Consider the following 23146-nt stretch of genomic DNA (forward strand, 5'->3'; position numbering starts at 1 on the left):
CAACGATGGCGTGAGTGACATGACTGCGATGAGACTAAAGTGTGACCGCTGACCACGGACCGCATGCGGACGTGACTACCCAAGGAACAATTGAGGGCTCACCAAGCAACTAACGATCAGACGCCCTCACCAACGCTACAGACTCTCAACGGACTCCTGCCGTGACCAGCGGAAGAAACGGCTTAGGTTTCTCGCCTACCATGACTCTTCCCGGCGACATACAGATATTAACGACGCCAAGCGTCGACACGGAGGCCCTTTGCGAACGAAGAAGCCTAATCCGCAACGACGCCGTCACACTGGTCAACGGCATAAAATCACGGATGAATTCCGAGACACAATCAATCGGTGAGCTAATTTTCCTCAAGAAAATCCTAATGGAAAAATATAAAATTCTGAAGAAATTGGACAGTGAAATTGAAGAACTCGTTGACCTGAGGAATTGAACAAAAGAATATGAAGCCGCATAGGAATTTGAAGACTCTACATTGCTGACAAAATTTAGAATGAACCAATTGTTTCTTGAGTTACAAAAATATCCTAGCAATGACACTGTAGGAATAGCCTCCGAACAACACAACAGAACAGGGCTCCGGATTAATTTTGAACACCTGGGGATCTTTAACGTGCGCCGAAATCTCGTACACACGGGCGTTTTTGCTTTTCGCCTCCATCAGAAAAGCGGCCGCCGCGGCCGGGAATTGAACCCCCGACCCCGTGCTCAGCAGCACAGCGCCTTAGCCACTGAGCCACCGCGGCGGGTCGCACAACAAACGACTTCATGGAATACCAAAGGTGAACCAAAGAGCACTGCAGAAGCACCGACACAGTGACGCAGTTTCAGGCTCATCCATCCAGCGTTCAAGTATATGTTGCCATCACGGAAACACAACTTCGGAGGAGCTTTTATTGACTACGGCAAAACGGGAAGATTTGACAACCCCGATGCCAAAATGACGATGGCGAAAATAGTGAAGCCGGACGGCACAAATAAGGCTCAACCAAAACGCATGATCAAGTACAAAGTGATAGGAAAAACAAGGAAGTAAGGGAAAGCTACACGTAGAAGGACTGTATACACCTCAAGAGACTCATCGGGTACCTGAATTTCTCTAGTACCCGACATTCAACCCGACGCCCATGCCGCATGAAGTTTGCGCGAAGTCTGCAAGGTCATCATCCAGGATGGACGACGGTCCAAACGAGTCGATTACCCTGTTCAGATTCCGCAAGGCGCAGGTATCACAGACGCACCAAGCATCGATGGAAACGAAAGTTTGGACTGACACGGTGCGGCTACCACGGACGCGACATCGATTTGTGCTACGGACTGCGTAATGATCTTGAACTTCGACTTCTGGGTGTATCGACGACAGCTATGCGAGATGACCGATAAAAACGGTCAACTCTTCCCGTCACGTTCAGCCTCTTCCTATGCTAATCGCGTGGCCGGGAGGATGTCGTAAATATTAAAAAGGAAGACGAGGTGGACACTGGCAGCTGCTACATACTATCAATAATGTGTACCCAACTAGCTTAATGACAAGCCTTAGTAAAATATACCGGCCAGGAAAGATCGCAGTTCAGTGAAACGACACTTAAAAAAACCTTTCCTTTGGTCCCCCAAGTAGAAATAAATGAATTTTCACTGTGTAAATGAAATGCACTAACGTGGCTATCTGGGCGTGTTGGTTTAACATGATTAGGAGAAGACAGCGCGGTTTACACACGGACACAGGGAAGAGTACTTGACAGTACACGAGCGCTGAACAGGGAAGAGTACTTGACACACACGAGCGCGTGTGTGTCAAGTACTCTTCCCTGTGTCCGTGTGTAAACCGCGCTGTCTTCTCCTAATTCACTGTGTACGCCAGAACGTTAAAACTGAAGTTATACGCTGAAAAAACTACCACAAATAACAACCACAGCTACAGACTTCTCCAGACCCGTAAGAGATAAGCGCTCTGGAAATCCCCAGGATGTTGCAACAAGGACAAGGCACTATCAGTGACAATTTCCTCGTCCGCCACCTGGGTGCCCTCACGATGAACGCTGAACCTAAAGTTAAGCTGCTACCTTCAGGAACTATACGAGTAAAAACGAAAAAACCCGGGGGCAGCGGGCAGTGTTCTACTTATCTTTCATTCCTCGATGGCGCGTTGGAGCAGCGAAGTTATTTTTCTGTTGTCCGTTTTGTCACTCGCCATTTTTATTATGTTGAGCGATATGATGGGCTGTCGGATAGTCAGGTATTTGTTTAAAGGGAAATGACGCCTTAGAAGTTTGCACCCGTTTATCTTATCTTTTTATGTGACAAAAATTTTCGATTGAAGTGTTTATTAGTGCAGTAGCTTTTATTTTTGCTCTTTCCACTTCTTTGTAAGAGAGATCAGCTCATTTGTACATGTAAGAATAAGTGACCAGGCAAACTCCAACAAACAAGCAGTCGTTAATAAGTCGCTAGATGCTTAAAATTGCTCATTAACGTTTTCATACACCTTCCAGAAACAAACACTCGTTCCCCTTGCAAGAAGACTATGGAAAAAGCGGCCGACCAGGAGCCATGGTTCGGGATCGAGCAGGAGTATGTGCTGCTCGAGCGAAACGGAGTCCCTCTTGGTTGGCCAACACACGGTCATTGCATTAAGCCTAATAGTAAGTCGAACATTCGGTGTCAACTCATTATCGCGACGGGCTTCGTTTTTCACTGGGACTAATTTTTTGCATGACAGGCATCCTGATGGGAACTCAGTGCACGCAAAGCAACGCAAACGCTCCAAACGAGCTACTTCAAAAGAGCCCGTTCTTCTGAAATTACAAGATAATCCCCTTGAGAGGACCCTACGAGGATTGAATGAGTGATGCGAATCATGTAATTAATAAATCACGTAAAGACACCAGTCGTGAGGAGTCCTTAGTGCCGTTTGGTCAAACAAGGCTTTATAACAGGCCCAGTATGAGCTTATTTTCAGTAGCCTGAACTCAAGCCGACGCACTTTTCGCCCCAAATGTATGAGGATGCACGGTACAAAAGGGGCGGTTGCTTTTTTTCTATTAGAGCAAGAAAAGTCGCCCCAAACTGCGTGAGTACTTGAGTATGATGAAGATGAAAAAGATCACTGAACAGAACGGAGGGTGCTAGGGCCACTCACCGGCAGGATGTCCTCTCAGTCCAGGGATCCTTGCGCTGCACCGGACAGGTGTGCCCTGGCGACAGGACCTTCAATAACGTTCATCGTAAGCGCAGAAAAAGAAAACAGGGGCACTCGACGCTTAAGATGAACGTTATGGAATACCAAGTAGCCCGAACGCAAGCCCTTCTTCAAGGATCTTCAGGTCTTCAAGGCTCGCGCTGACCAGTAGGCTTTCCCACATCTCTAGGTTACGCAGTGAGATACAGGGATGTCTGGTATGTTGCTGCATTCCCTCACGATATCGTTTAAGGTATGTATACGGCAGGAGCGGTATTCTGAAAGGTATTCGGTGATATAAAGTTCATAAAGCTGGTGTACCTTAGTATTGTTAGGTGAACTGGGCTTTTAAAAATGGTGGGCTGCCTCAACTGGTTAGGAACTAGTGCGATGGGTAGGAATAAAAGGCGAGAAAGGAAAACTTCTACTAAACGCATATAGAATGTTCGCAGAAAGCGGCAATTAACACAGGCGATATGCGGCAAAACCAACCTAACTATCGCCCAAAACCCGCAGAAGCAGCAATTGGTAGAACCATCGCACATCATCGTGGACACAGTGGTCAGACAGACTTCCAACCCTCAGTCTGAACTCCTGCATAGAAGTGTTCTAATATAACCCAAGCGCAAATGTAAATGGCACCGACAGTTAGAATGTAACGCCAGCTTTACACTACTTCTGAATAAAACTTATTGCTGAGCTAGTTGGTACATACTTAAGAAAGAACAAAACGTGGCGCAGACTAGACGTGGACGAAGAAGACGAGGTAAGACAGATAAAGGCGCCATCTAAAAAGAAATAACTATTAAAAAATTCCGCCCTCTCCACGAAGTGAATGCTGATGAGAGGGGCGAAGCAAAAATGCTTATCGGTAAAACCGTGAAACATTCGCCCGCACATCATATAAAGACTCGACACGTCAAGCTTTCCACCACTCCGTTGACAAGCCCGTCGACGACGTCGATGTTTGTGGTGGTTATGTAGGGGTTGTTTTGGACGATGAGAATCTGCATGGGTAAGTTGGCACGGTGTGTGAAATTTTAGCCACCTTGGCCGTCGCCTTCTGCAGAGCGTCTTGTGTCGTGTACCCCCGGTACGTGTCTTGAGCTCGCAGGCGACGAACGACAACCTCTTCTTCTTCCTCTTATCCTTGTTGGGTAGCAATGAACGCGTTGAACGTTTTGTCCTCTTCGGCCAATCTTTGGTTGGCCAATCCCTAGGGGGATCCTGCCACAATCATCATTAATGTGCCGTGCCGTATACAGCAGCAAGGAGGAACGGGACAGGGCCCGAGCAAGAGGAGCTTCGGCCCTAAAAAATAACAACCTGGGTATAATCATGCTAACAAGTGTGAAAGGTGGTGACAATGGCTAGAGTGAATAAGTACAACACTGCTGATAATATGTCAACATATCGACTCCAGCCTCAAGAGCAATCAAGACGGTCCTAATGCGCGTGCGTGCATTCCAGGCGCAGACCAAACCGGAAAGAGGGGGGGACGACTGCACGTGCTAAACTACATGCTGTGATTTAAGAATGACATGTCTTTGTCACTTAACGCTAGTGACGGCGTGATGACGCACTTGTCGCGTGCTTTTTTGATAAAAATGGTCTCAGTCACCTCCCTTTCTGTGTTGTTTCTTGCGCTCCTCAGAAAGGTCGTCTTGTCGAGGAGTGGCTCACAACCGCAGCGCAAGGCCTGTCTTACCTTGTCTTCGTCCACGTCTAGTTTGCGCCACGTTTTCTTCTTTAAACACACTACTTCAATCGCATCGCCCGGTGGTGAGCGCCCTCGCATCCTTGTTTCGTTGAAATGGAGTTAAAATAAAATAAAGACCAATTAGACCAGGCATCGCTGTGTTTTTTTTAACAAGAGCAGGACACAAAAAGCTGTTTCTTTGTCGCAGAAGTGTACTTCCACGCTGTGGGCGCTGAAAACACTGCTGGCCGGCAGGTTGTCCTCGCACATCTCAAGGCTTGCGCCTTCTCTGGCATCAAGCTTTACGGATCTGACTCGGAAGCTGTCATCGCTCAGGTATGGTCAGGGATGAGCTTTTAAGTGCATTGCACTTTAGGTGCTCTCCTTGTTGTCGTAGCTTGCTCGCTGGACCCAAGTAGAGCCCCACGGCGTACTGTCGTTGCGGTGTCCGCCGTGGCGGCATCCCTCAGAGGCATCAAAAACCAAGCGATTTATATTGTCATAACCGTTGGAAACTCGTGAACCGCTGGCGCTAGTCATACATCCCCCCGTTCTTTAGCGCAAAGAAAACTGCAGGTACATTGAAGGCAAAATCTCTGTATATAACCGGAAGCCCTCGCGTTCATTTAGTTAGGAGCGCTCGTTTGATTGGTTTTTACGATAGTAAGCGAAAAAAGCGGCCACACAAGAAAAAAAAGGGTGCGTTCGAAATGACGCAGAAAGGCTCCAGCTGTGCAAGAATAAAAATTACACGTTCGAAATGACGCAAAAAAATTAAAGCAAGCACGAAACAGAACTGGCGCAGTTACAGGCCGGGGGCACGCCAGCATTCCGAAGGCGAGAAATTTGAATTGCATTGGACAAACCTCCGTTCCATTCATTAAGAGAGGAGTGAGATAGGGCGGCGAAGAGCGTGATGGGTGGTAGCACTTAGCACTGAGCGGATAACGGCGCTGCAGCCCATTATGGCGAATCACTGCTCCGCACTTCCGACAGCTTTCCCATTGAGTGGAACGGCTTTAATTTTTTTATCTTACTGCACTACCAATCGTCGATTTGCGCTTCGCCAAAATTTCGGGCAGACAGCCACGGAAGCCAAGCTTCGCCTTGCCGGTTTTATTAAAAGTAGCGATGTGTGAGAAACCTTTAACGAAGTAGAGAAGTCAGTCCGGTAGCGAGTAATTGTCTTGCTATACTAGTGACAATGAAGAGAGAGAGAGAGAGAAAACACTTTATTCTGGAGCTGTTGGTTCAACGACGAGTGGTGACCAGCGCTTGGAGGGCGCCGGTGACCTGGGCTGCTCGTTCAGCGAGTCCTTGTTGGACCGGCGGATCCGAGCTGCCTAACGCCGCCTCCCAGTGCTCCACACAAGAGGTGAGAGCGAATGAGTTTTCAGGCCATTGCCAAATTATATGAGCAACTGTTTCGTGGGCTCCACAGTCGCGACATTGGGGAAAGGGAAATACAGATGGATAAATTGCATGTAGTCTGGCGCGACAGGGGAGTGGAGAAGGCGCCAGTGCCGTTCCTCGGTAATAGAGAGTGACCAATGGGGTGGAGGGTAGCGCCGGCGAGAGAGGCTGTGGTGACAGGTAATTTCCTGGAAAGTCAGGAGGCTGTCGAGGGTTGATTGGGCTCCATGGGAAGGGGTGCGACCTGGCGCAGCTCGGTGGGTTAGCTCTCGAGCTGCAAAGTTAGCCGCTTCGTTTCCATCCAGCCCCGCTTGGGCAGGAGTCCAAATCAACTCCGCATGGGAAGTGGGAGGATTTTGAAGGAGAATTTTGAGAGCTTGCGGGGAAATAATCCCCCGGGCGAAATTTCGAATGGCCGTTTTCGAATCGGAGATAACAATTGTTGGGGTAGGCCGATGAGTGAGCGCTAGTGCAATAGCCGCCTCTTCCGCAGTGGCAGGGGAGCGCGTTCGGACAGTGAGTGAATGGTAAGAAGTTGCTTTTGAATCAAAGATGGCGGTGACTGCGTAGGCGTTGTGATGGGTATAACTCGCGGCATCCTATAGGGTCGCGCAATTTTCTTTTTTCTTTACCCTCAGAAGGCATTTGTTTTGGTTCGTTAACACACGAAGACTTTTTCATTGTCACTCGCGTCATGTGGATGCCGCATGACCAGCATGCTACCTCACATGACCGAGGCGACGGAGCCCGTTTCGGGACGCCTTCCCGAAATTAACAATTGTTGCCAGCGGTGGGATGGCAACGTCGTAACAAGCGTCAGCTTCAGAGCAGTTCTACTGTAGAATTTCTTTGAAGTGACCGGTTCTCAGCAATCTATGCGGCAACGTATGAGAGTTTCCTTTAGTTGCTTCTGGAACGATTGGCAGAGTACAAACTGTAGTGTTTCAAACACATATTGGGGAATTTGTCTCGAGATGAACCTTTTGTACCGGCTACTTGCGTTCAGCCACACGTGTTATACGGAATGGTTATACGCACGTGTTATACGGAACGTGTTATACGGAATGGACCTCCCTTCATGGTCCCGTGTTCACGTTGCATTTTCCCCATTTTTACCAGCACGACGTAATTCCTCAGTTCACCATAATTTCACGTTGTTCTTTTTTCCACAGTGGGAGTACCAGGTGGGACCACTGCCAGGCGTCGAGGCGGGTGACCACCTGTGGATGTCACGCTACATACTGCAGCGTGTGGCGGAGGACTTCGACGTTGTGGTCAGCTTTAAGCCCCGACCTTTTTTGGCTACCAACGTCCCTGGTAACTCGGGGCACATCAACTTCAGCACCAAGGCTTCACGACAAGAAGGGGGCATCAAGTAAGGCTGGGGCGGTGAGAGCTAGACCATACAGCAGCGTGTAAACCATACGCAGCCGATCCGAGGTCGGTTGATGAAGGCAGCACGAGCGCCAGAAGGATGAAGTGCCCAATCGATCTAATGAGTCCGCATAAATATCGACAGTTTATTGTGCGGAGTACGATACCGCAGGTGAAACAGAAATACAGCAAGAACTGTGCCTGCAAAATGCGTCTGCAAATAAATTCATCTGCAAAAAAAAACGTATTTATTAGGACTATTGTATTACTTTTCGGGGATTAAGGAAGGTTTCACAAACTAAAAAAAAATTAAAGCCGTTCCACTCAATGTGAAAGCTGTCGGAAGTGCAGTGCAGTGATTCGTCATTAACGGGCTGTAGCCGTTATCCGCTCCGTGCTACCACCCGATGCAATTCAAATTTCCCGCCTCCGCTGTGCTTGCGCGCAGCCTGCCTGAAACAGCGCCAGCAGGAGTTCTGATCGTTTTAGATGCAACGCATCTCATGCTCGCCACTCTGTCCTTCCTGCGTCTGTCCGGCGTTGTCCGCACAGCTGCGCCTCTCCTCCTCTCCTCTCTCCGATAGCGAACACTCTCTCCCAAACAGCTGCGGGTTGGCGCGCGCGCTCTCACTCCGTTGCTAGGCGCCGGTGGGCGGCGCTGCGCTCGGCACTGCGCGTGCTGCGCATGTGCAGTACTCTCTCTCTCCGCGCTCCCCTCTCCTTCCGGCGCTGTGAATATAAAGCGGCATGCCTTGCTCCGACGGTCTCAGTCGACGGTCGTCCGCGTTATGTTTGCACTCTCTCGTAGTACTCGACGATTGCTTGATGCCGAGCCCCTAACTGTGCACTTTACGAACCACAAGGCACTCATTCTTGTCTGCAATAAAGACCGTACCTGAGCATACGTGTACTGCATGTGCATTGCATGGTGAAAATGGAAAATTACGCCCACCTCCCCTTCGCGTGAGAATCCCTGCTATAAGCGTAATCAATACGATGGAAAACGCCAATGGAACCCCCCCATGAGATGCGTTGCATCACACCAGGGTTCCCGCGAGGGGAGGTGGCCGTAATTTTGGGTTTGCTTTTCCTCTCGCACGTGCCGGCGTTGCAGTGCGGCTTTTTGTCGCTTAGTATCGTAAAAACCAACCCAGCGAGCGTTTTTTACTCGGGCGCTGCGGGTAATTACGTACAGTCGGGGACTTAATTTTGCAGACCACGCGAGCGCGTGGCAAAAGCCACCGATGCGCGCTCTGGAGGCCCGGCGCCTGTTGTCGAGACCGGCGCGGCGCGCATGCGCGTCCTCTTTCACTCGCAGGCACTCCGATTTTCTCGCTTCCTGCAGCGGGGCTGCGTTGGTCACTCAAGCACCGCATAGCGACGCCTTTGTAGCATTTCTTTTTTCTCGATGGCACATTTGAGGCCTAACGTGACGATTGCGAGGGCTTTGGCGCAAGTGCTCCTCGCGTCCTGATAAACACTTGCGCGTAATGTTTTATTTGTTTGTTTTTGTGCTTTACCGTTTATAGACAATGAGACTGGCGTCTTGCGAAAGGCGTCCCCGAATGAAGCGCTTACGAAGCACAGTCTTACGATACCGCACTACCGGCGACGAAATACCAGCTATATGAATAGCGAACCTTTTTTAGCCATGTTTATTGTGTAATTTGTCCACTGAACATATATTCCAGCTCGCTCTCCGCTGCCCATAAAGTAGGCGATTTGCAAGTTATATAAAAGAAATTATTTCGGCGTTTTTGCTGCCTACTTCATTACTTAAAAATGATAGAAATACGTACTCACATAAATTGTCTGTTCCTCTGCCCATCGCATTCGTAAAAATGGCACCTCGGGCTCCCATTGAATGCCGTAAAATTATTCGCTACTTTTGAGAAGTTGTTTTTCAAAGGGACATTTGCCGGCTTACTAATAGGACAAGAGATGCTGTTAGCCGAGGAATTCATGCCTACGGGGATTAATTGCTCCAAGGCCGGAGCCATTCTTCAAGGTCGGCTTGTGTTGATTTATTATGAGGTTTAACGCGCCGATGCTACACAGCCGATAAGGCGCGCCGTAGTTGAAAGCTCCGGATTAATTTTCATTACCTGGGAATGTGTAACATGCGCCGAAATCCCGAACACACTTGAGCATTTTCGCTTTTCGCCTCCATCAGAAAAGGGCCACCTTGCAGATGCCGAGCGAAGCGGAAGGACGAGGTCAACAACGAAACAGGAGGACAAGCTGATTGTTTTTCAGTGGTTAAACACCCGTTCATTAGGGACAAAAATATTCGGAAGGCCCTAAGTAGCGATTAATATTACGGCGAAAAGTAGCGAATAATGTTATGGCGTTCTTCGATGGGAACCGGAGGTGCCGTTTTGAATAATGCCAACGCGCAGAACGAACAGGCAATTCATATGGGTGTGTCTTTCAATCATTTTTAAGTAAGGAAGTATACATTAAAAATAAAACCGAAGATTTCATTTATAAAAATTGCAAATCGCCTACTTTATGGGCAGCGTAGAGCGAGCTGGAATATATACTCAGTGGCCAAATTACACAATAAACAAGGGGAATAAAGGTTCGCTATTCATATAGCTGGCATTTCGTCGCCGGTAGCGCGGTACCGTGAGGCTGTGCTTCGTACGCGCTTCATTCGGGGACGCCGATCGCAAGCCGCTAGTCTCATCGTCTATAAACGATAAAGCACAAAAACAAACAAATAAAACATTACGCGCCAGTGTTTATCAGGACGCGAGGAGCACTGGCGCCAAAGCCCTCGCAATCGTCACGTTAGGCCCCAAATGTGCCATCGGGAAGAAAGTAATGCTACAAAGGCGTCGCTATGCGGTGCTTGAGTGACCAACGCAGCCCCGCTGCAGGAAGCGAAAAAATCGGCGTGCCTGCGAGTGAAACAGGACGCGCATGCGCGCCGCGCCGGTCTCGACAACAGGCGCCGGGCCTCCAGAGCGCGCATCGGTGGCTTTTGCCACGCGCTCGCGTGGTCTGCAAAATTAAGTCCCCGACTGTATATTTTGAATCAAATGTACGTACCTGCAGGGCCTGTCAAGCTGTTTCCACAGCTTTTACCTGTCCTCCTCGTAACATTTTATTGTTGCAGAATAAATTTCAATTTCAATTTATTTGCGCTAAATAGCGGGGAGATGTAAAACAAACGCCAGCGGTTCACAAGTTTCGAACGGTTATGACTATTTGAACCTCTGGGTTTTCGAAGCCTGTGTGGGAGGCCCTACGACGGGTACGCCGGGCTCTACTTTGTTCTGTTATCTCGCTGCGCCACCTGATTCCGGCAGTCGCTAGACAGCGAGCTACGGCTACGAGGCGGGCCCCGATAGTGCTCTGTACTTAATAACAAAAAATGTAACTCGTAGCATTTGTAACCGGTGCACAAGACAATTGTTAACAGCAGATGTCAAATCGAAGAATAATATTAGGGGGCATCTAAGCCATTTATACGAGTGGTGTGTAAATGGCGCTGAGTGCGCCGCTGAGTTAGGTCGCTTTGTGGAGTCCTATGTCGTTTAGCATAAGGCGTTCAAGGAAGGAGTCTTCCGAACAGTACCATCGAGACATTGCAAACAATCTAGAAACGCTATGCAAAACGCCCATTGTATTGCTGAGCATTTCAATTTATTACTAACAAAAATTGATTGAGGAGCTCATTGCTGCATGATTTATTTTTTAATTCCCACATTGCTCATTACGCTCAACGCCGTAGACTGATTTTCATATGGTCCTAATATCAAGGATGTTCAGTAAATATGGTTGGGCATAGTCCTTGATGAAAACGTTCCACCGGAACTAAATTACCGCCAAAAGACGTTTTCGAACAGTTTCGGAGATTATTGATTTGATACATGCATTTGACTTTATAACGGTAACAGTTTGCTGTAGCTTAGCATTCTCTCTTCGTTTCTTTTTTCTGCTTCAGCTGGATAAAGAACGCCCTGCCACGTTTAGCGGCAACGCACGAAATGCACCTCAGAGCTTACGATCCAAGCGAAGACCGATCGAACGACATGCGCCTCAACTGCGCTCTCCGGGGCACTCCAAGGCGCGACTTCGCAGCTGCATTCTGCTCAAGAAGAGCAGCATGCGTGCGCGTCCCGCAAAGTACAGTGTCCGACGGCAGAGGCTACCTCGAAGACCGAAGGCCTGGCGCCAACGTGGAACCCTACCGCGCCATGCAAGCCCTCGTACAGACGCTGTGCTTGGATGACTGATTCTGGGTGGTGGTGCGTTTTAATAAACCAGGGGTCGGCAACCTTTTCAGGGGGAAGGCCGAGGGGGTGGGGCGGGATTTACAGTTGAAGTTTGATCCCCTTTATTGGACCCGTGCAAAGAAAGGAAGTGAAGACACCATCTGGCTGAGTGACGGGGGACAATGTCAACTGGGAGCGATCTTTCTTGGTTCCTTCCTAACCCATTTGAGGTTAAAACTGCCATGTCGGCTGTCGGCTGGAAAGTGACAGGGGGAGGGGGCTTCTCACGCCGTGCCGGGGGCCGCGTAATACTGCCCCAGAGCCGCATGCAGGCAACAGCTTGCCGACCCCTGCAATAAACGATAGGAGGACTGCACCAGCTTACGGAAGTATGAACAGGCGCTACTTCCGTTCAGCAACTGAAAATCGCCGTGATCAATTATCCGCACTCAGTTACCACAGGTCATAAAGAGATTTGGTACTCATCGCTGACAGCAATGCGGGTGACTGATGAAGACCATGACCGCGTTTTTCAACAAAAAAAAAAAAGTCAACAGTTAGCTTGTGCCCCAATTTGTTTCGTGTTGCGGAACATTAAATGAGTATGCAATACTACAGCAATCTTCTCAAAGGGGAATGATAAGGCTTTGAAAAACACTTTCTGTAATGAGAATTTCTATTTTATGAAGACCACGTTGCAGATCAGAATCAGATGAAACGAGCCAACTCTGAGTCCCTGATGCGGAACGAGCGGCTGTATCATTCATGTCATTATTCATAGGGCGAGCACTGTATACGGAACATTATAACATTTCAAGAGGCTGCACTTACACATAGTTAAGTCATAAATGAAAGTTATGTACAAATAACTTTGTATATAGGTATTGGAGAATAATGTTGAGAGACCGAGGTTCCCTTGCGAGACTGGTGTTCGGAGCGACATTTTATTCAGGACGCTCGAGCGAAGAATTAGTGAGTGCACACCAGGATGAAGAGTATTTACAGAGATGCGGACGAAGTGTTGGGACAAGTTCGCAAATGGTGATGATAATGTACAGATGAAGAGGGAGCACTGAAGGCAGTCCGAAGGCCCCACTGGTACACTCTAGCCCCTCACCAAGAGCGCCTGCGTCAATCGGCTCCGGTAGATTGACCAACATGCTTGAAATATATTTATTAATGTTTTTTATAATCATTAGAAGAGCAAATTATTTAAATGATTGATTGAAGTGGGATCCCTTTATTCGCACTGGTTGATTCATGTAAACATACACGTGCGGTTAACAGCGCTGTCAAGAATTGGATTTAATGGCGATTTCATATGGAAGAATCAGGAGACTGCTTATATTACACGGAGCGTACTACTATTCCTGGGATAGCGAGACCCCTCCATTCCAAATTTCATGAAGCACAATGCGGGCATTGGTAGAAGCGACAAAAAGACTTTAACACACATGTTGACAAATGTTGAAAATGTGCAGAGTGGTCCTATGTATACCCGTTACCATTCGCTTATTCAAAGCGTTCAATGGCAGTTGACGGCACTGCGAACTTGGAGCACACAAGATTGCAGCGGGCGGAAAAATGAGAACCAACTTTACCGTGCCGCAAGCCATCGTTCGCTTTCCGGCATGCATGTCAAGCATTGATGCTACATTAACATTCAATGTGCAAGGCGAGCTCCATCTCACGATCTACGCCTTCCTTAATCTCATTTCTCTCATGTTTCTCTCACGTTTCTCTCATTTCTCTCATGTTTCTTCAGTGGCTGAATATCAATTACAAAATCTAAAATAGGCCAAAATGAACGAAGGATCGCGGGACGAGGCTTTCATTGAGACGTGCCCTGCTGTAAAGGCCTCTCAAGGTCTTACTGTATCATTGCCGTCGTGCATTGAACGGAAATCCCGCGGTTCAGCTCACGCACAATACACTCGACTGACCTATCCCTGCCGCCAGCAAACCAAACGTGGCTGACTTGAACGAACATATGCTCGTTCCAGTCTATATATCATTTGAGTCAGAAATGTGGTCTGTACCGCGCGTGCAACTGCTCAATGCAGAACGTCACTCTTGCATTGCGTGGTGCCAACGCACTGTGCAAATGTTTGAGCCAAATGGCATGGGCGCTGCTGCCATTCACGAAATTTGATTGTTGGGTGCATGGATTGGTCAGTCGAGTGCATTGTGGGAACCAAAAGATGCCCTTAAAGTGTACTGCGCAAATTGCTCATAAATCACCTGGGCATCACTGTATATCACCTGTGAAGAGGATATTACAGACTGGCGTTGTGCTACTATGCCCGAGGTCACGGGTTCGATTCCCGGCCGCGGCGGCCGCTTTTCTGATGGAGGCGGAAAGCAAAAACGCCCGTGTGTACGAGATTTCGGCGCACGTTAAAGATCCCCAGGTGGTCAAAATTAATCTGGAGCCCTCCACTACGGCGCGCCTGATCGCCGGCGTTGCGTCGGCGCGTTAAACGCTACAATCAATCAATTACGGACTACGAATGCCGGAGAAAATATGATCCCGGGTGATGTTTTGGCCAGCGGCCGAAACCTCCGATCGTGCACGATAGACGCTGCCATAGCTTCTACTGACGCTTCAAAGGTTCACAAGACCCTGCAGTCTTGGTGCCAAGCGCCTTTCATTTCACATAATCCCAGCTATATTTGACCCGCAGAGCTGTCTAGGCCGACACAAATGCGCCCGGTGGGCACAGAAAACCTCGTAGCCTCAAGAAAAAAGTGTGGCTATGCAGGTCCCGGGAATGAAACCGGGAGGCTAACCAGTGGGCACCACCCTAAAGGCCCGAGGAGTACGGGGTTAGCATCGGCTGGGAACAATATCATGTGCAGCCAATTGAAAGAAAAAAAGAAGAAGAAATGCTTCCCGTCGTCGGAACCGAACCTAGCTGGGTCCCTCTCGTTAAGAAACCGGCGGCTATCCGGTTGAGCTACCATCGTTTTTTTTTCTTTCTTTAATGCATGTGAATTTTAGAAAACTCGCACAAGACAATTAACACAATTTAAAGACTAACAGACAGCAAAGGGTAAGCACGTCAGTCTAACAAAGATGGGCCCCATTTTAAAAGTGGCCGCGTATCTGCTCCTTTCGTTGCAAATATCGCCAAAAGACGATAGTCTTTGTACACGTTTACCAAGGAAATGCCCTCTTTTGCTTTCCCGCTCACCTGTCATGCTGTTTCTGTTCAGTCGCTCTCATCCCAAGGTAAACACACTAAAGGTTTTCTCAAGGCGATTTGAATTTACCGCGTTACACTGCTACGGGCGGGGTTCCTCGATGCCAGCGCTGCAGTACGGACGAGACGCGCGTGAATCGAGGCGGCCGACTTCAAGGTTTATAAAACCGCAATGCCGTGCTCCACGAGCGTTCCAACCAGAACGTGAAACCTAGCTAGTGGAGACTTTTTTTGCTGTTGCCGCGTAATTTCTGATCTGCCGCCAGGAGGTGGTTCGGGCAACAGAACAGCAGGCGGCGGTTTTCTGCAGTAGATGTAGAATATCATTTGCTATCGAAAAACCAAGCATACAGGATTTTTTAAATAAAGGAACACCGCAAATATCACTCATGCATTGATTTTCTCTCTTATATTTGCGTAATTTCATGTTCTAGTTCAACAAAGTTGACAAGTAGGAACATATAAACCGGGCTTAGACGTTTACATGTGGCCTTGAGTATATAAAACTATTGGACAGTAAGCATTTTACTTTGGCCGGGTGGTTGAATCGAGTTACAGACAGACAGACGGACAGACAGACAGACATACATACAGACAGACCAAAATTTCTGGGTTTAAGTAGCCCAAGAAAGACTATAGTCTTTAAAACTCCGCAAGCAAACGCACGCATCCGGAAGAGGCAGCCACTCATTCTGAGAGTTTGGCATCTCCTTTGAGTTCGTAGCGGGGGCGCTGGCTCTGGAATCGGCCCCGGGTTACAGCGCGCTCTAACGCGGTCCACTTTGGGAGAGATGTGAAAGCTTGCGGAAGAAACGATCCGGGTCTGCCAGTCATGAAGAACTTTCAGCCGCAAGTTCGGAAATAAATGTGAGGTGATGACTTTGGAGCGGCAACTTGGCACCTTGCTAAACAAATTGAAAGCAAACTTAAGTCGGCTCAAAGGGCCCTGAAACGAATAATGATCAGAGTAACACTTAGAGGCAGGAATAGAGCTTCCTGGATTAGAGAATAAACTAGACTAGAAGATACAATCATCTCAACTAAAGAAAAAAAGGGACTTGGGCTGGCCACGTAATTAGGCGAAATGACAATCGGCGGACTACCAAGGTGGCAGAGTGGACACCGAGAAACGGGTTTAGAAAAAGAGGGAGCCCAATCACTCGATGGAGGGACGAAATACGGAAATTCGGAGACACGGAATGGACTCGATTGGCGCGGGACAGGAGCGGTTGGAGGTCGGTGGGAAAAGCCTTCGTCCTGCAGTGCACCCAGTGGCTGCTGCTCCTGATGGTGATGCAACAGCCGGGTCTCCGACCGAGAGGGAAGGACCGCCAGCTCTACTCTTTCTCCAGCCTTGCACCACTAGGGCAAGCTGGGCCAATCTTTTTCGGTGGCCCGTGCCAAACGTGAGACATCCGCTGGCCAACGAGATTAAAGCAAACATTTTGAGCTACTACTTAATAAATCCCCACCAGAATGAAAAGTTGCGTATACTTTCTGTTTTTGTACAATAGATTGCAGTGTCCATCGGTGGCAGGGCGACCTGCGAAGAGCAAGGAACGTTACGCCTGATCTCAGTAGGCAGGCGTTGGTCGCACGCTCTTCTGAAAAGTAGCATAGAACGCTAGAGATCCGTGTTCTCAATTACCTTTTTTTCTACACTAAAGAAACACGCCTACTGAATTAACCCTCAGAATAAAAAAGGGAATATTAGGATAGATAGAACTTTATTTCGGACATGACCACAAGCTGCCCACTAAATGCTGCCAAAGGAGGATTGTATGTGTTTTGGTGAGATCAATACCGTGGGTGTACAAAAGAGGCAGCATGACAAAACCAAATTATGCAAAACATGTACAGTGCTCATAACAGCCAGAAAAGTATCTAGTGGTTCATGGCGGTTTTATCGCTAACCATATGAACATAAATAATGATTTAGAAATGTAGTACGGATTTAAACGATGAAAAGCGGTGCGAAAAAAAATGTGCGCATAACAATTATTAAAACACGATCTTATAGGACAATGTTGTGAAAGCTATTGAACACTCGTGGTGTGAAATAAATTATATTGGTAACACATTCTTTAACTGGAACCGTTTCACGTGCACCCCGTATTTTTAAATCAGTGTCTTACTTAAGGTGCACAACTGGTGTCAGGGAGAAATGAGCGTGGTGCGACGTTTAGCAAATCACACTGTCGTCACCACTCTCACTCCAAGCCCACACGCGCATGCACACACGCACACACTCAGGCGGAACAACCGTTTGGCGGAGTTTTGCAGTGTCCTGTCGAGTCTAATGACCAGAAGCAATGAATAGCGCGGGCGCGAAGTTTAGACATGGCAGAACTGGTAGTAGGCTGTATAAGGAAAAAAGGTTACTGCGGTTATGTCATGAATAAAGACGACCACAATTACTCCACGTTTCCTTTTCTACGTGCAAATGCAGCTCTCTCAGCTGTAGTCCTCACAGCGTACTACCTTTCATTGACCCCTGGAAGAAGAAAGAAAAAATTCCGGGCCATCTCCACCAACGTGAAACCTGAGGAGAGGCGAAGCATGCAGTGCATAAGTGTGGTATTGGTGCCTTGGTGTTTTTGCCCACGGAGATGAAGCATTTTGGAGGGTAGAGGTATACAGCTTTGCTGTAAAAGTCTGAAGCCTTTAAAGCACGAAGCGTTCTAGCGCGAGGCGTAAACGAGTGTACAGGTGTTTTAGTACCGTGACTACATAAGACGACGCTTAAGACGACGACATGAGACGACAACAGCCCGAGCCCCTAACGGGCTTCGTCCCTAGAAAACCCAAGTTGCTACTACGTGTCGGGACCACCGGACTAGAAACCGTACAAAGCTGCTTCACCGCAACGCTCCTGAACAGCGAATAATTGCTGCCAATAAGGCGAAGCAGGCCAACCGCGAAGCCTCGCGTAGACGATCTGGCCCGAAAGAAATGCTCTCTGAGCCTATTTCGCCGTGAAGCGTGGCGTTTTGCATACGTGATTTTACAGCGCTAATCTTTTTGTGTGTGTGTGTGTGTGTGTGTGTGTGTGTGTGTGTGTGTGTGTGTGTGTGTGTGTGCGTGCGGGTGTGTGTGTGTGTGTGTGTGTGTGTGTGTGTGTGTGTGTGTGTGTGTGTGTGTGTGTGTGTGTGTGTGTGTGTGTGTGTGTGTGTGTGTGTGTGTGTGTGTGTGTGTGTGTGTGTGTGTGTGTGTGTGTGTGTGTGTGTGTGTGTGTGTGTGTCAAATGGCATGCCTGACTGTCGACACATGTGTTCCCCTCGCAGCGATTAGTCATCCAGGCGCATTGTTTATTGTTTAGTATAGCAAACTAACTCGCATTTTTTAATTTCTTATGGAGGTTAGCGAGAGTACGGCTGACACGTGCAGGCGATTCCTTGTACTCAGAACACGCACATGTGTCGGCGGTGTCAAGATTGTCCGTCGAAGCCTGCGAAGTATGCTTTGTGCGAACACAGTTATACCTAAAGTTAAGGAGCGCCGCTTTGACTGTGCGGGCGTGCATTTGTGATCTCATTTGACGTCCCCCACCCCCTACCCTCATTTTCTATCTTGTGCGCTTTGTATAGACCCTTTTATTTTTTTTGTCCTGGGAGAGCTTCCATTTTATCAGTGGGCAGTGCTAGTGGCCCTACAATTGGCGCAGTCGACAGGAAGACGTCACTGCGCATGCGCAACACAGCACAGAACATGCTCTGATAATATTAGAGACTAACGGATGAAACGGTGTGGCAGAGGTGGCCTAGAGGTAGAGCATCCGCCTCCCGTACAGGAGGACAGTGGCTCGAATCCTGGTGCCGGAAAATTCCCACCGGATTTTTAAAAATCCGCGCATTGATGGAATTGCAGAATCAGGCTTGGGGTGCGGCCTGACTCCGGCGACCATTGCCGGCAACGCACTCCCTCACCAGAGCAGGATTGGCCACCCTGGTGTAGTAATGGCCACAACCTCCCATGAATACGCCAATTAACCCACGGCCCTCAGTCTCCAGTGGCTGCGAAGCAACTAACCACGGCGGTGGTCAGACCTGTGACGCAGCAAAGGCCGCTAAAAATACCTGGACACGGACAGACCGCCATTGGAATCTGAACCTGGGAACGCTTAACACGAGAACCTTATCTAGTGAAGCGAGTCTAGAGGTGTTTTTCGAGGAACTAGAGGGCATTAAATGAGATGTCATAGGGCTCAGTGAGGTTATGAGGCCAGGCGAAGCCCTTACGATGCTGAAAAATGAACACGCCCTATGTTACCGTGCTCTAGTGGGCAGAAGAGAACTGGGAGTGGGACTTTTAGTTAATAAAAGCATAGCTGGCAACATACAAGAACACCATAGCATTAACGAAAGGGCAGGCTCGTTAAGAGGCACAAACTCAAGGTGGTACAGGGCTATGCCCCCCCCATCCAGCCACGACGACCAGGCAGTGGAACGCTTCTATGAAGATGTGGAATTGGCAATGGCTAAAGTAAAAACACAGTATTCCGTAGTTATGGGGGATCTCAATGCTAAAGTAGGCAGTTGGGAACTATGGTCTGGGCTGCACCTACTGGACCTACTAGTCGAGTTCGCAGAACGGAATAACCTACGCATAATGAATACCTTCTTCTGCAAACGGCAGAGCCGGTAGTGGACGTGGAGGAGCCCGAATGGTGACCATACAAATGAAATAGACCTCATAATATGCGATAACCCTGGCGTCGTGAAGTAAGTGGAAGTGCTCGGAAGAGTAAGGTGTAGTGACCACCGTATGGTGAGATCTCGGATTAGGCTAGATTTGAGGAGGGACCGCAACAAGCTAGTACAAAAGAAGCCGATTAATGATATAACAGTAAGACGTAAAGTAGAAGAATTCGGGATTGCGCTGCGGGATCACGCTGCATAACGGGTATTCAGCTCTTACCGAGGACGCAGAGCTTACGACACAGGAAGCCAGAGACAACCTTACACGCATTATCACAGTGTCAGTAGTAGAAGTCGGGGGCACGATGGCTAGCCAGGATACTGGTACACTTTCCCAGGAGACGAAATATCTAATTAGGAAACGACAAACAATGACAATCTCCACCCCAACTGACACAATAGAACCAGCGGAGCCCTCGAAGTTAATCAATAGGCTTAAGACAGCTGAAATACGGAAGTATAATATGTAGAGGATCGACTATGCTGCAAAGAACGGAGGAAGTCTGAAAGCAGTGAAGGGGCGTCTTGGCATGGTGAAAAAAATCAGATGTCTGCACTTAAAGACAAGCAAGGCTATGTCATCAAAAGTAGGGATAAAACAGTCACAATAGCCGAGGAGTTCTATAGGGATCTGCACAGTAGCCGAGACATCCAGGATAATGCCGAACGAGAAAGTAGTTCAAAGGAGATAGACATCCCACCTTTAACGACCGAAGAAGTAAGGAAGGCCTTGGAAGCAATGAATGGGGGCAAAGCACCTGGTGAGGATTAGATAACATCAGACCTTTTGAAGGATGGCGGAGAAATTGTACCTGGAAAACTGACAAACCTGTATACGCAATGCCTAATGACCGCAAGTGTACCGGAATCTTGGAAGAACGCGAACATCATCCTAATCCATAGCAAAGACGATATGGAGGACTTGAAAAATTACAGGCTGATCAGCTTACTGTCAGTCGTCTACAAGGTACTTACCAAGGTAATCGCTAACAGAATTGCTGCAACTTTAGATTTCAGTCAGCCTAAAGAACAAGCAGGGTTCCGTAAAGGCTATTCAACAATGGATCATATTCACACGATCAATCAGGTGATAGAGAAGTGCGCTGAATATACTGAACCCCTATATATAGCCTTCATAGATTATGAGAAAGCATTTGACTCGGTCGAAACCTCAGCAGTCATTAAGGCATTACGGAACTGGGGGGTAGATGAGCATTATGTAAGAATACTAGAGGATATCTACAGTGGGTCCACAGCTACCATCACCCTCGGTAAGGAGAGCAGTAAAATACCTAAGGGAGGGCGTCAAACAAGGAGACACAATCTCTCCAATGTTATTCACAACATGTTTACAAGAAGTATTCAGAACGTTGGATTGGGAACAGGTGGGAGTAAGGGTCACTGGAGCCCTCATTAACCACACATTTGCTGATGACGTTGCCTTGTTAAGTAACTCGGGGGAGGAATTGCAAAGTATGCTTTCCGCACTAGACGAACAGAGTGGAACCGTGGGCCTGAAAAGTAATATGCAGAAAACCAAAATAATGATCAATAACCTCGGGACAGCACAGCGCTTTGAGATAGGTGGGAAAGCAGTGGAAGTGGTAAGCGAATATCGGCTCCGTCTTTCCGGTACAGGACGTTTCGGTACGGTCTTTTCGGTGCACGAACCTTTCGAGACACGGGCGTTTCGGTACAAAGACGAATTCCGGCGGGCGCTGTAGGCTACGTGCGTCGTTGAGGTGGTTAATTATTATTTACGTGGTGGTTATTTATTACAGATGCTCTTGTTCGCGATTCTGCGTTATTTTAGTCAAGTGGATGGTTATACGGTCTTGCGGGAAAATATGGCCTTGCCAGAAATACGTATTGACTGCGCCCGGTCGCGTATTCCCAAACCATTTCCCGTAGGTGCACAGGGCGACCACACCCCCTAAGGAAGGGCGCAGCCAATGAGGTTAAAAAAATTGCAATTTTTTAACCTCCTTGGACGCAGCACCGTGATGTCTCTACCTATGTGTGCGCGACTTTATGCGAGGTGGATTTTTTCTTTTTTTCCCCTCCCCTGGTTTCGGCTGCTTGGCAGTCGGCCGACGGTTTCGCTCCCTGGGCGGGGCTGGCCTGCGGCGCTGGGGAAGCTGACGCACATGTGGCGGAAGCTAACCTTTTGTAACTGATCTCCTGATCTCTCGTCGCTCTTCTTGCGCACCTGCAAGTTGACGCTGACCTCCGATCGTGGTCCTAGATAAGTGCTCGACTCGGTGCTCGAAGTGCGCGCGCGCGGATGGACGCTTTCACGCTCATGTGGCAATTATACACGTTCCGGAAAGCAAACACCCTCATTGAAAGCTTATCCTACAGCACACAGAAGGGTATACAATTGAGTTTGGTGCTCTTTCACTATATACACACCTAAAAACACGATTCGGTGCTGCAGGTAAGGATTACAGGAAAGGCAGCCAATTACCCATGACTGCATTTACAAACTGTCGTGCTCTTGCGAAATATTAAAGCTGCATGAGCTGCTACATTTTGGCACTTTCATAAGCACTATTACATTGAATTTCGTTAACATTAACTTCATTGCATTATTCTTTCTCAGGAACAGTGTCATTAAGGAAAACATTGACATTTTGGTAACAGCAATGGAAGGTGTGAATCGTTCTTGCAAGGGTGATACGTTGATGAAAAAGACACATGCTCAAACGTACACGTTTTACACTCGGTGATAAATTCTGCATAATTTGCACTGCTGGTCATAACAATTTAGGGAAACAATATCGATAATATATACCAACCAAGGGCTAAGTAATAGTTGGATTGTACAGCTACTGAAGTACTCTAAGAGTTTGATATATGTCTTCTGTACAGGTCTATTGACCACAGTCTGTTCATGAAGCCATCAGGCCGAGTTTGATATCAGTAATCATGCGTGCTACCACTCACACTGTTGCCAAAGTCGATTAGTTATTTTTAACAATTTGTGCTTCATGCACACAGAGATTTTGCTTCATAAGATACGTTATTTATAAATAGACAGCTCCAGCAGGATCCGAATGGGGCTGATGCCCCCCTGCAATCGGGAAGGCACACCAAATCGTTACCACTTAATTTGGCTCTATCCATTATTCGACCGGAACAGGAACATGTTAGTCGGGTCCGTGACGATCACACCGCACTAAAAGCAATTTCCGAGTACGCCATTGAAAAGAGACTCTACAAATTGGTGTAGCAGCCTGGCCGACTTCCCCGTTCGGTCTACAATGTGAACTGTCTGCAGCGTGCACTGTTTTCAGTGTGAACCGCATTGTCTACAGTGTGAACTGTACATTTGAGTGTGAAATGT

At 48.1% G+C, this 23146-nt stretch overlaps 1 protein-coding gene across 1 annotated transcript in view; it reads left to right on the forward strand.

Annotated features, from left to right (window-relative positions):
• The window catches only part of LOC144173900 (glutamine synthetase, mitochondrial-like), a 28443-nt gene extending 12831 nt beyond the window's left edge, over window positions 1-15612 (forward strand). Inside the window, exons 3-6 of the mRNA XM_077702223.1 lie at window positions 2506-2655; window positions 5099-5226; window positions 7476-7678; window positions 11630-15612. Of these exons, the coding sequence (XP_077558349.1) occupies window positions 2506-2655; window positions 5099-5226; window positions 7476-7678; window positions 11630-11921 (773 nt within the window). The 3' untranslated portion in view covers window positions 11922-15612. The remainder of the gene's footprint in view (window positions 1-2505; window positions 2656-5098; window positions 5227-7475; window positions 7679-11629) is intronic.
• The last annotated feature ends 7534 nt before the right edge of the window (window positions 15613-23146 follow it).

The sequence above is a fragment of the Haemaphysalis longicornis genome, unplaced genomic scaffold (assembly GCF_048455015.1).
Source record: "Haemaphysalis longicornis isolate Haplotype H1 unplaced genomic scaffold, Haemaphysalis longicornis Haplotype H1 scaffold_3, whole genome shotgun sequence".
NCBI lineage: Eukaryota > Metazoa > Arthropoda > Arachnida > Ixodida > Ixodidae > Haemaphysalis > Haemaphysalis longicornis.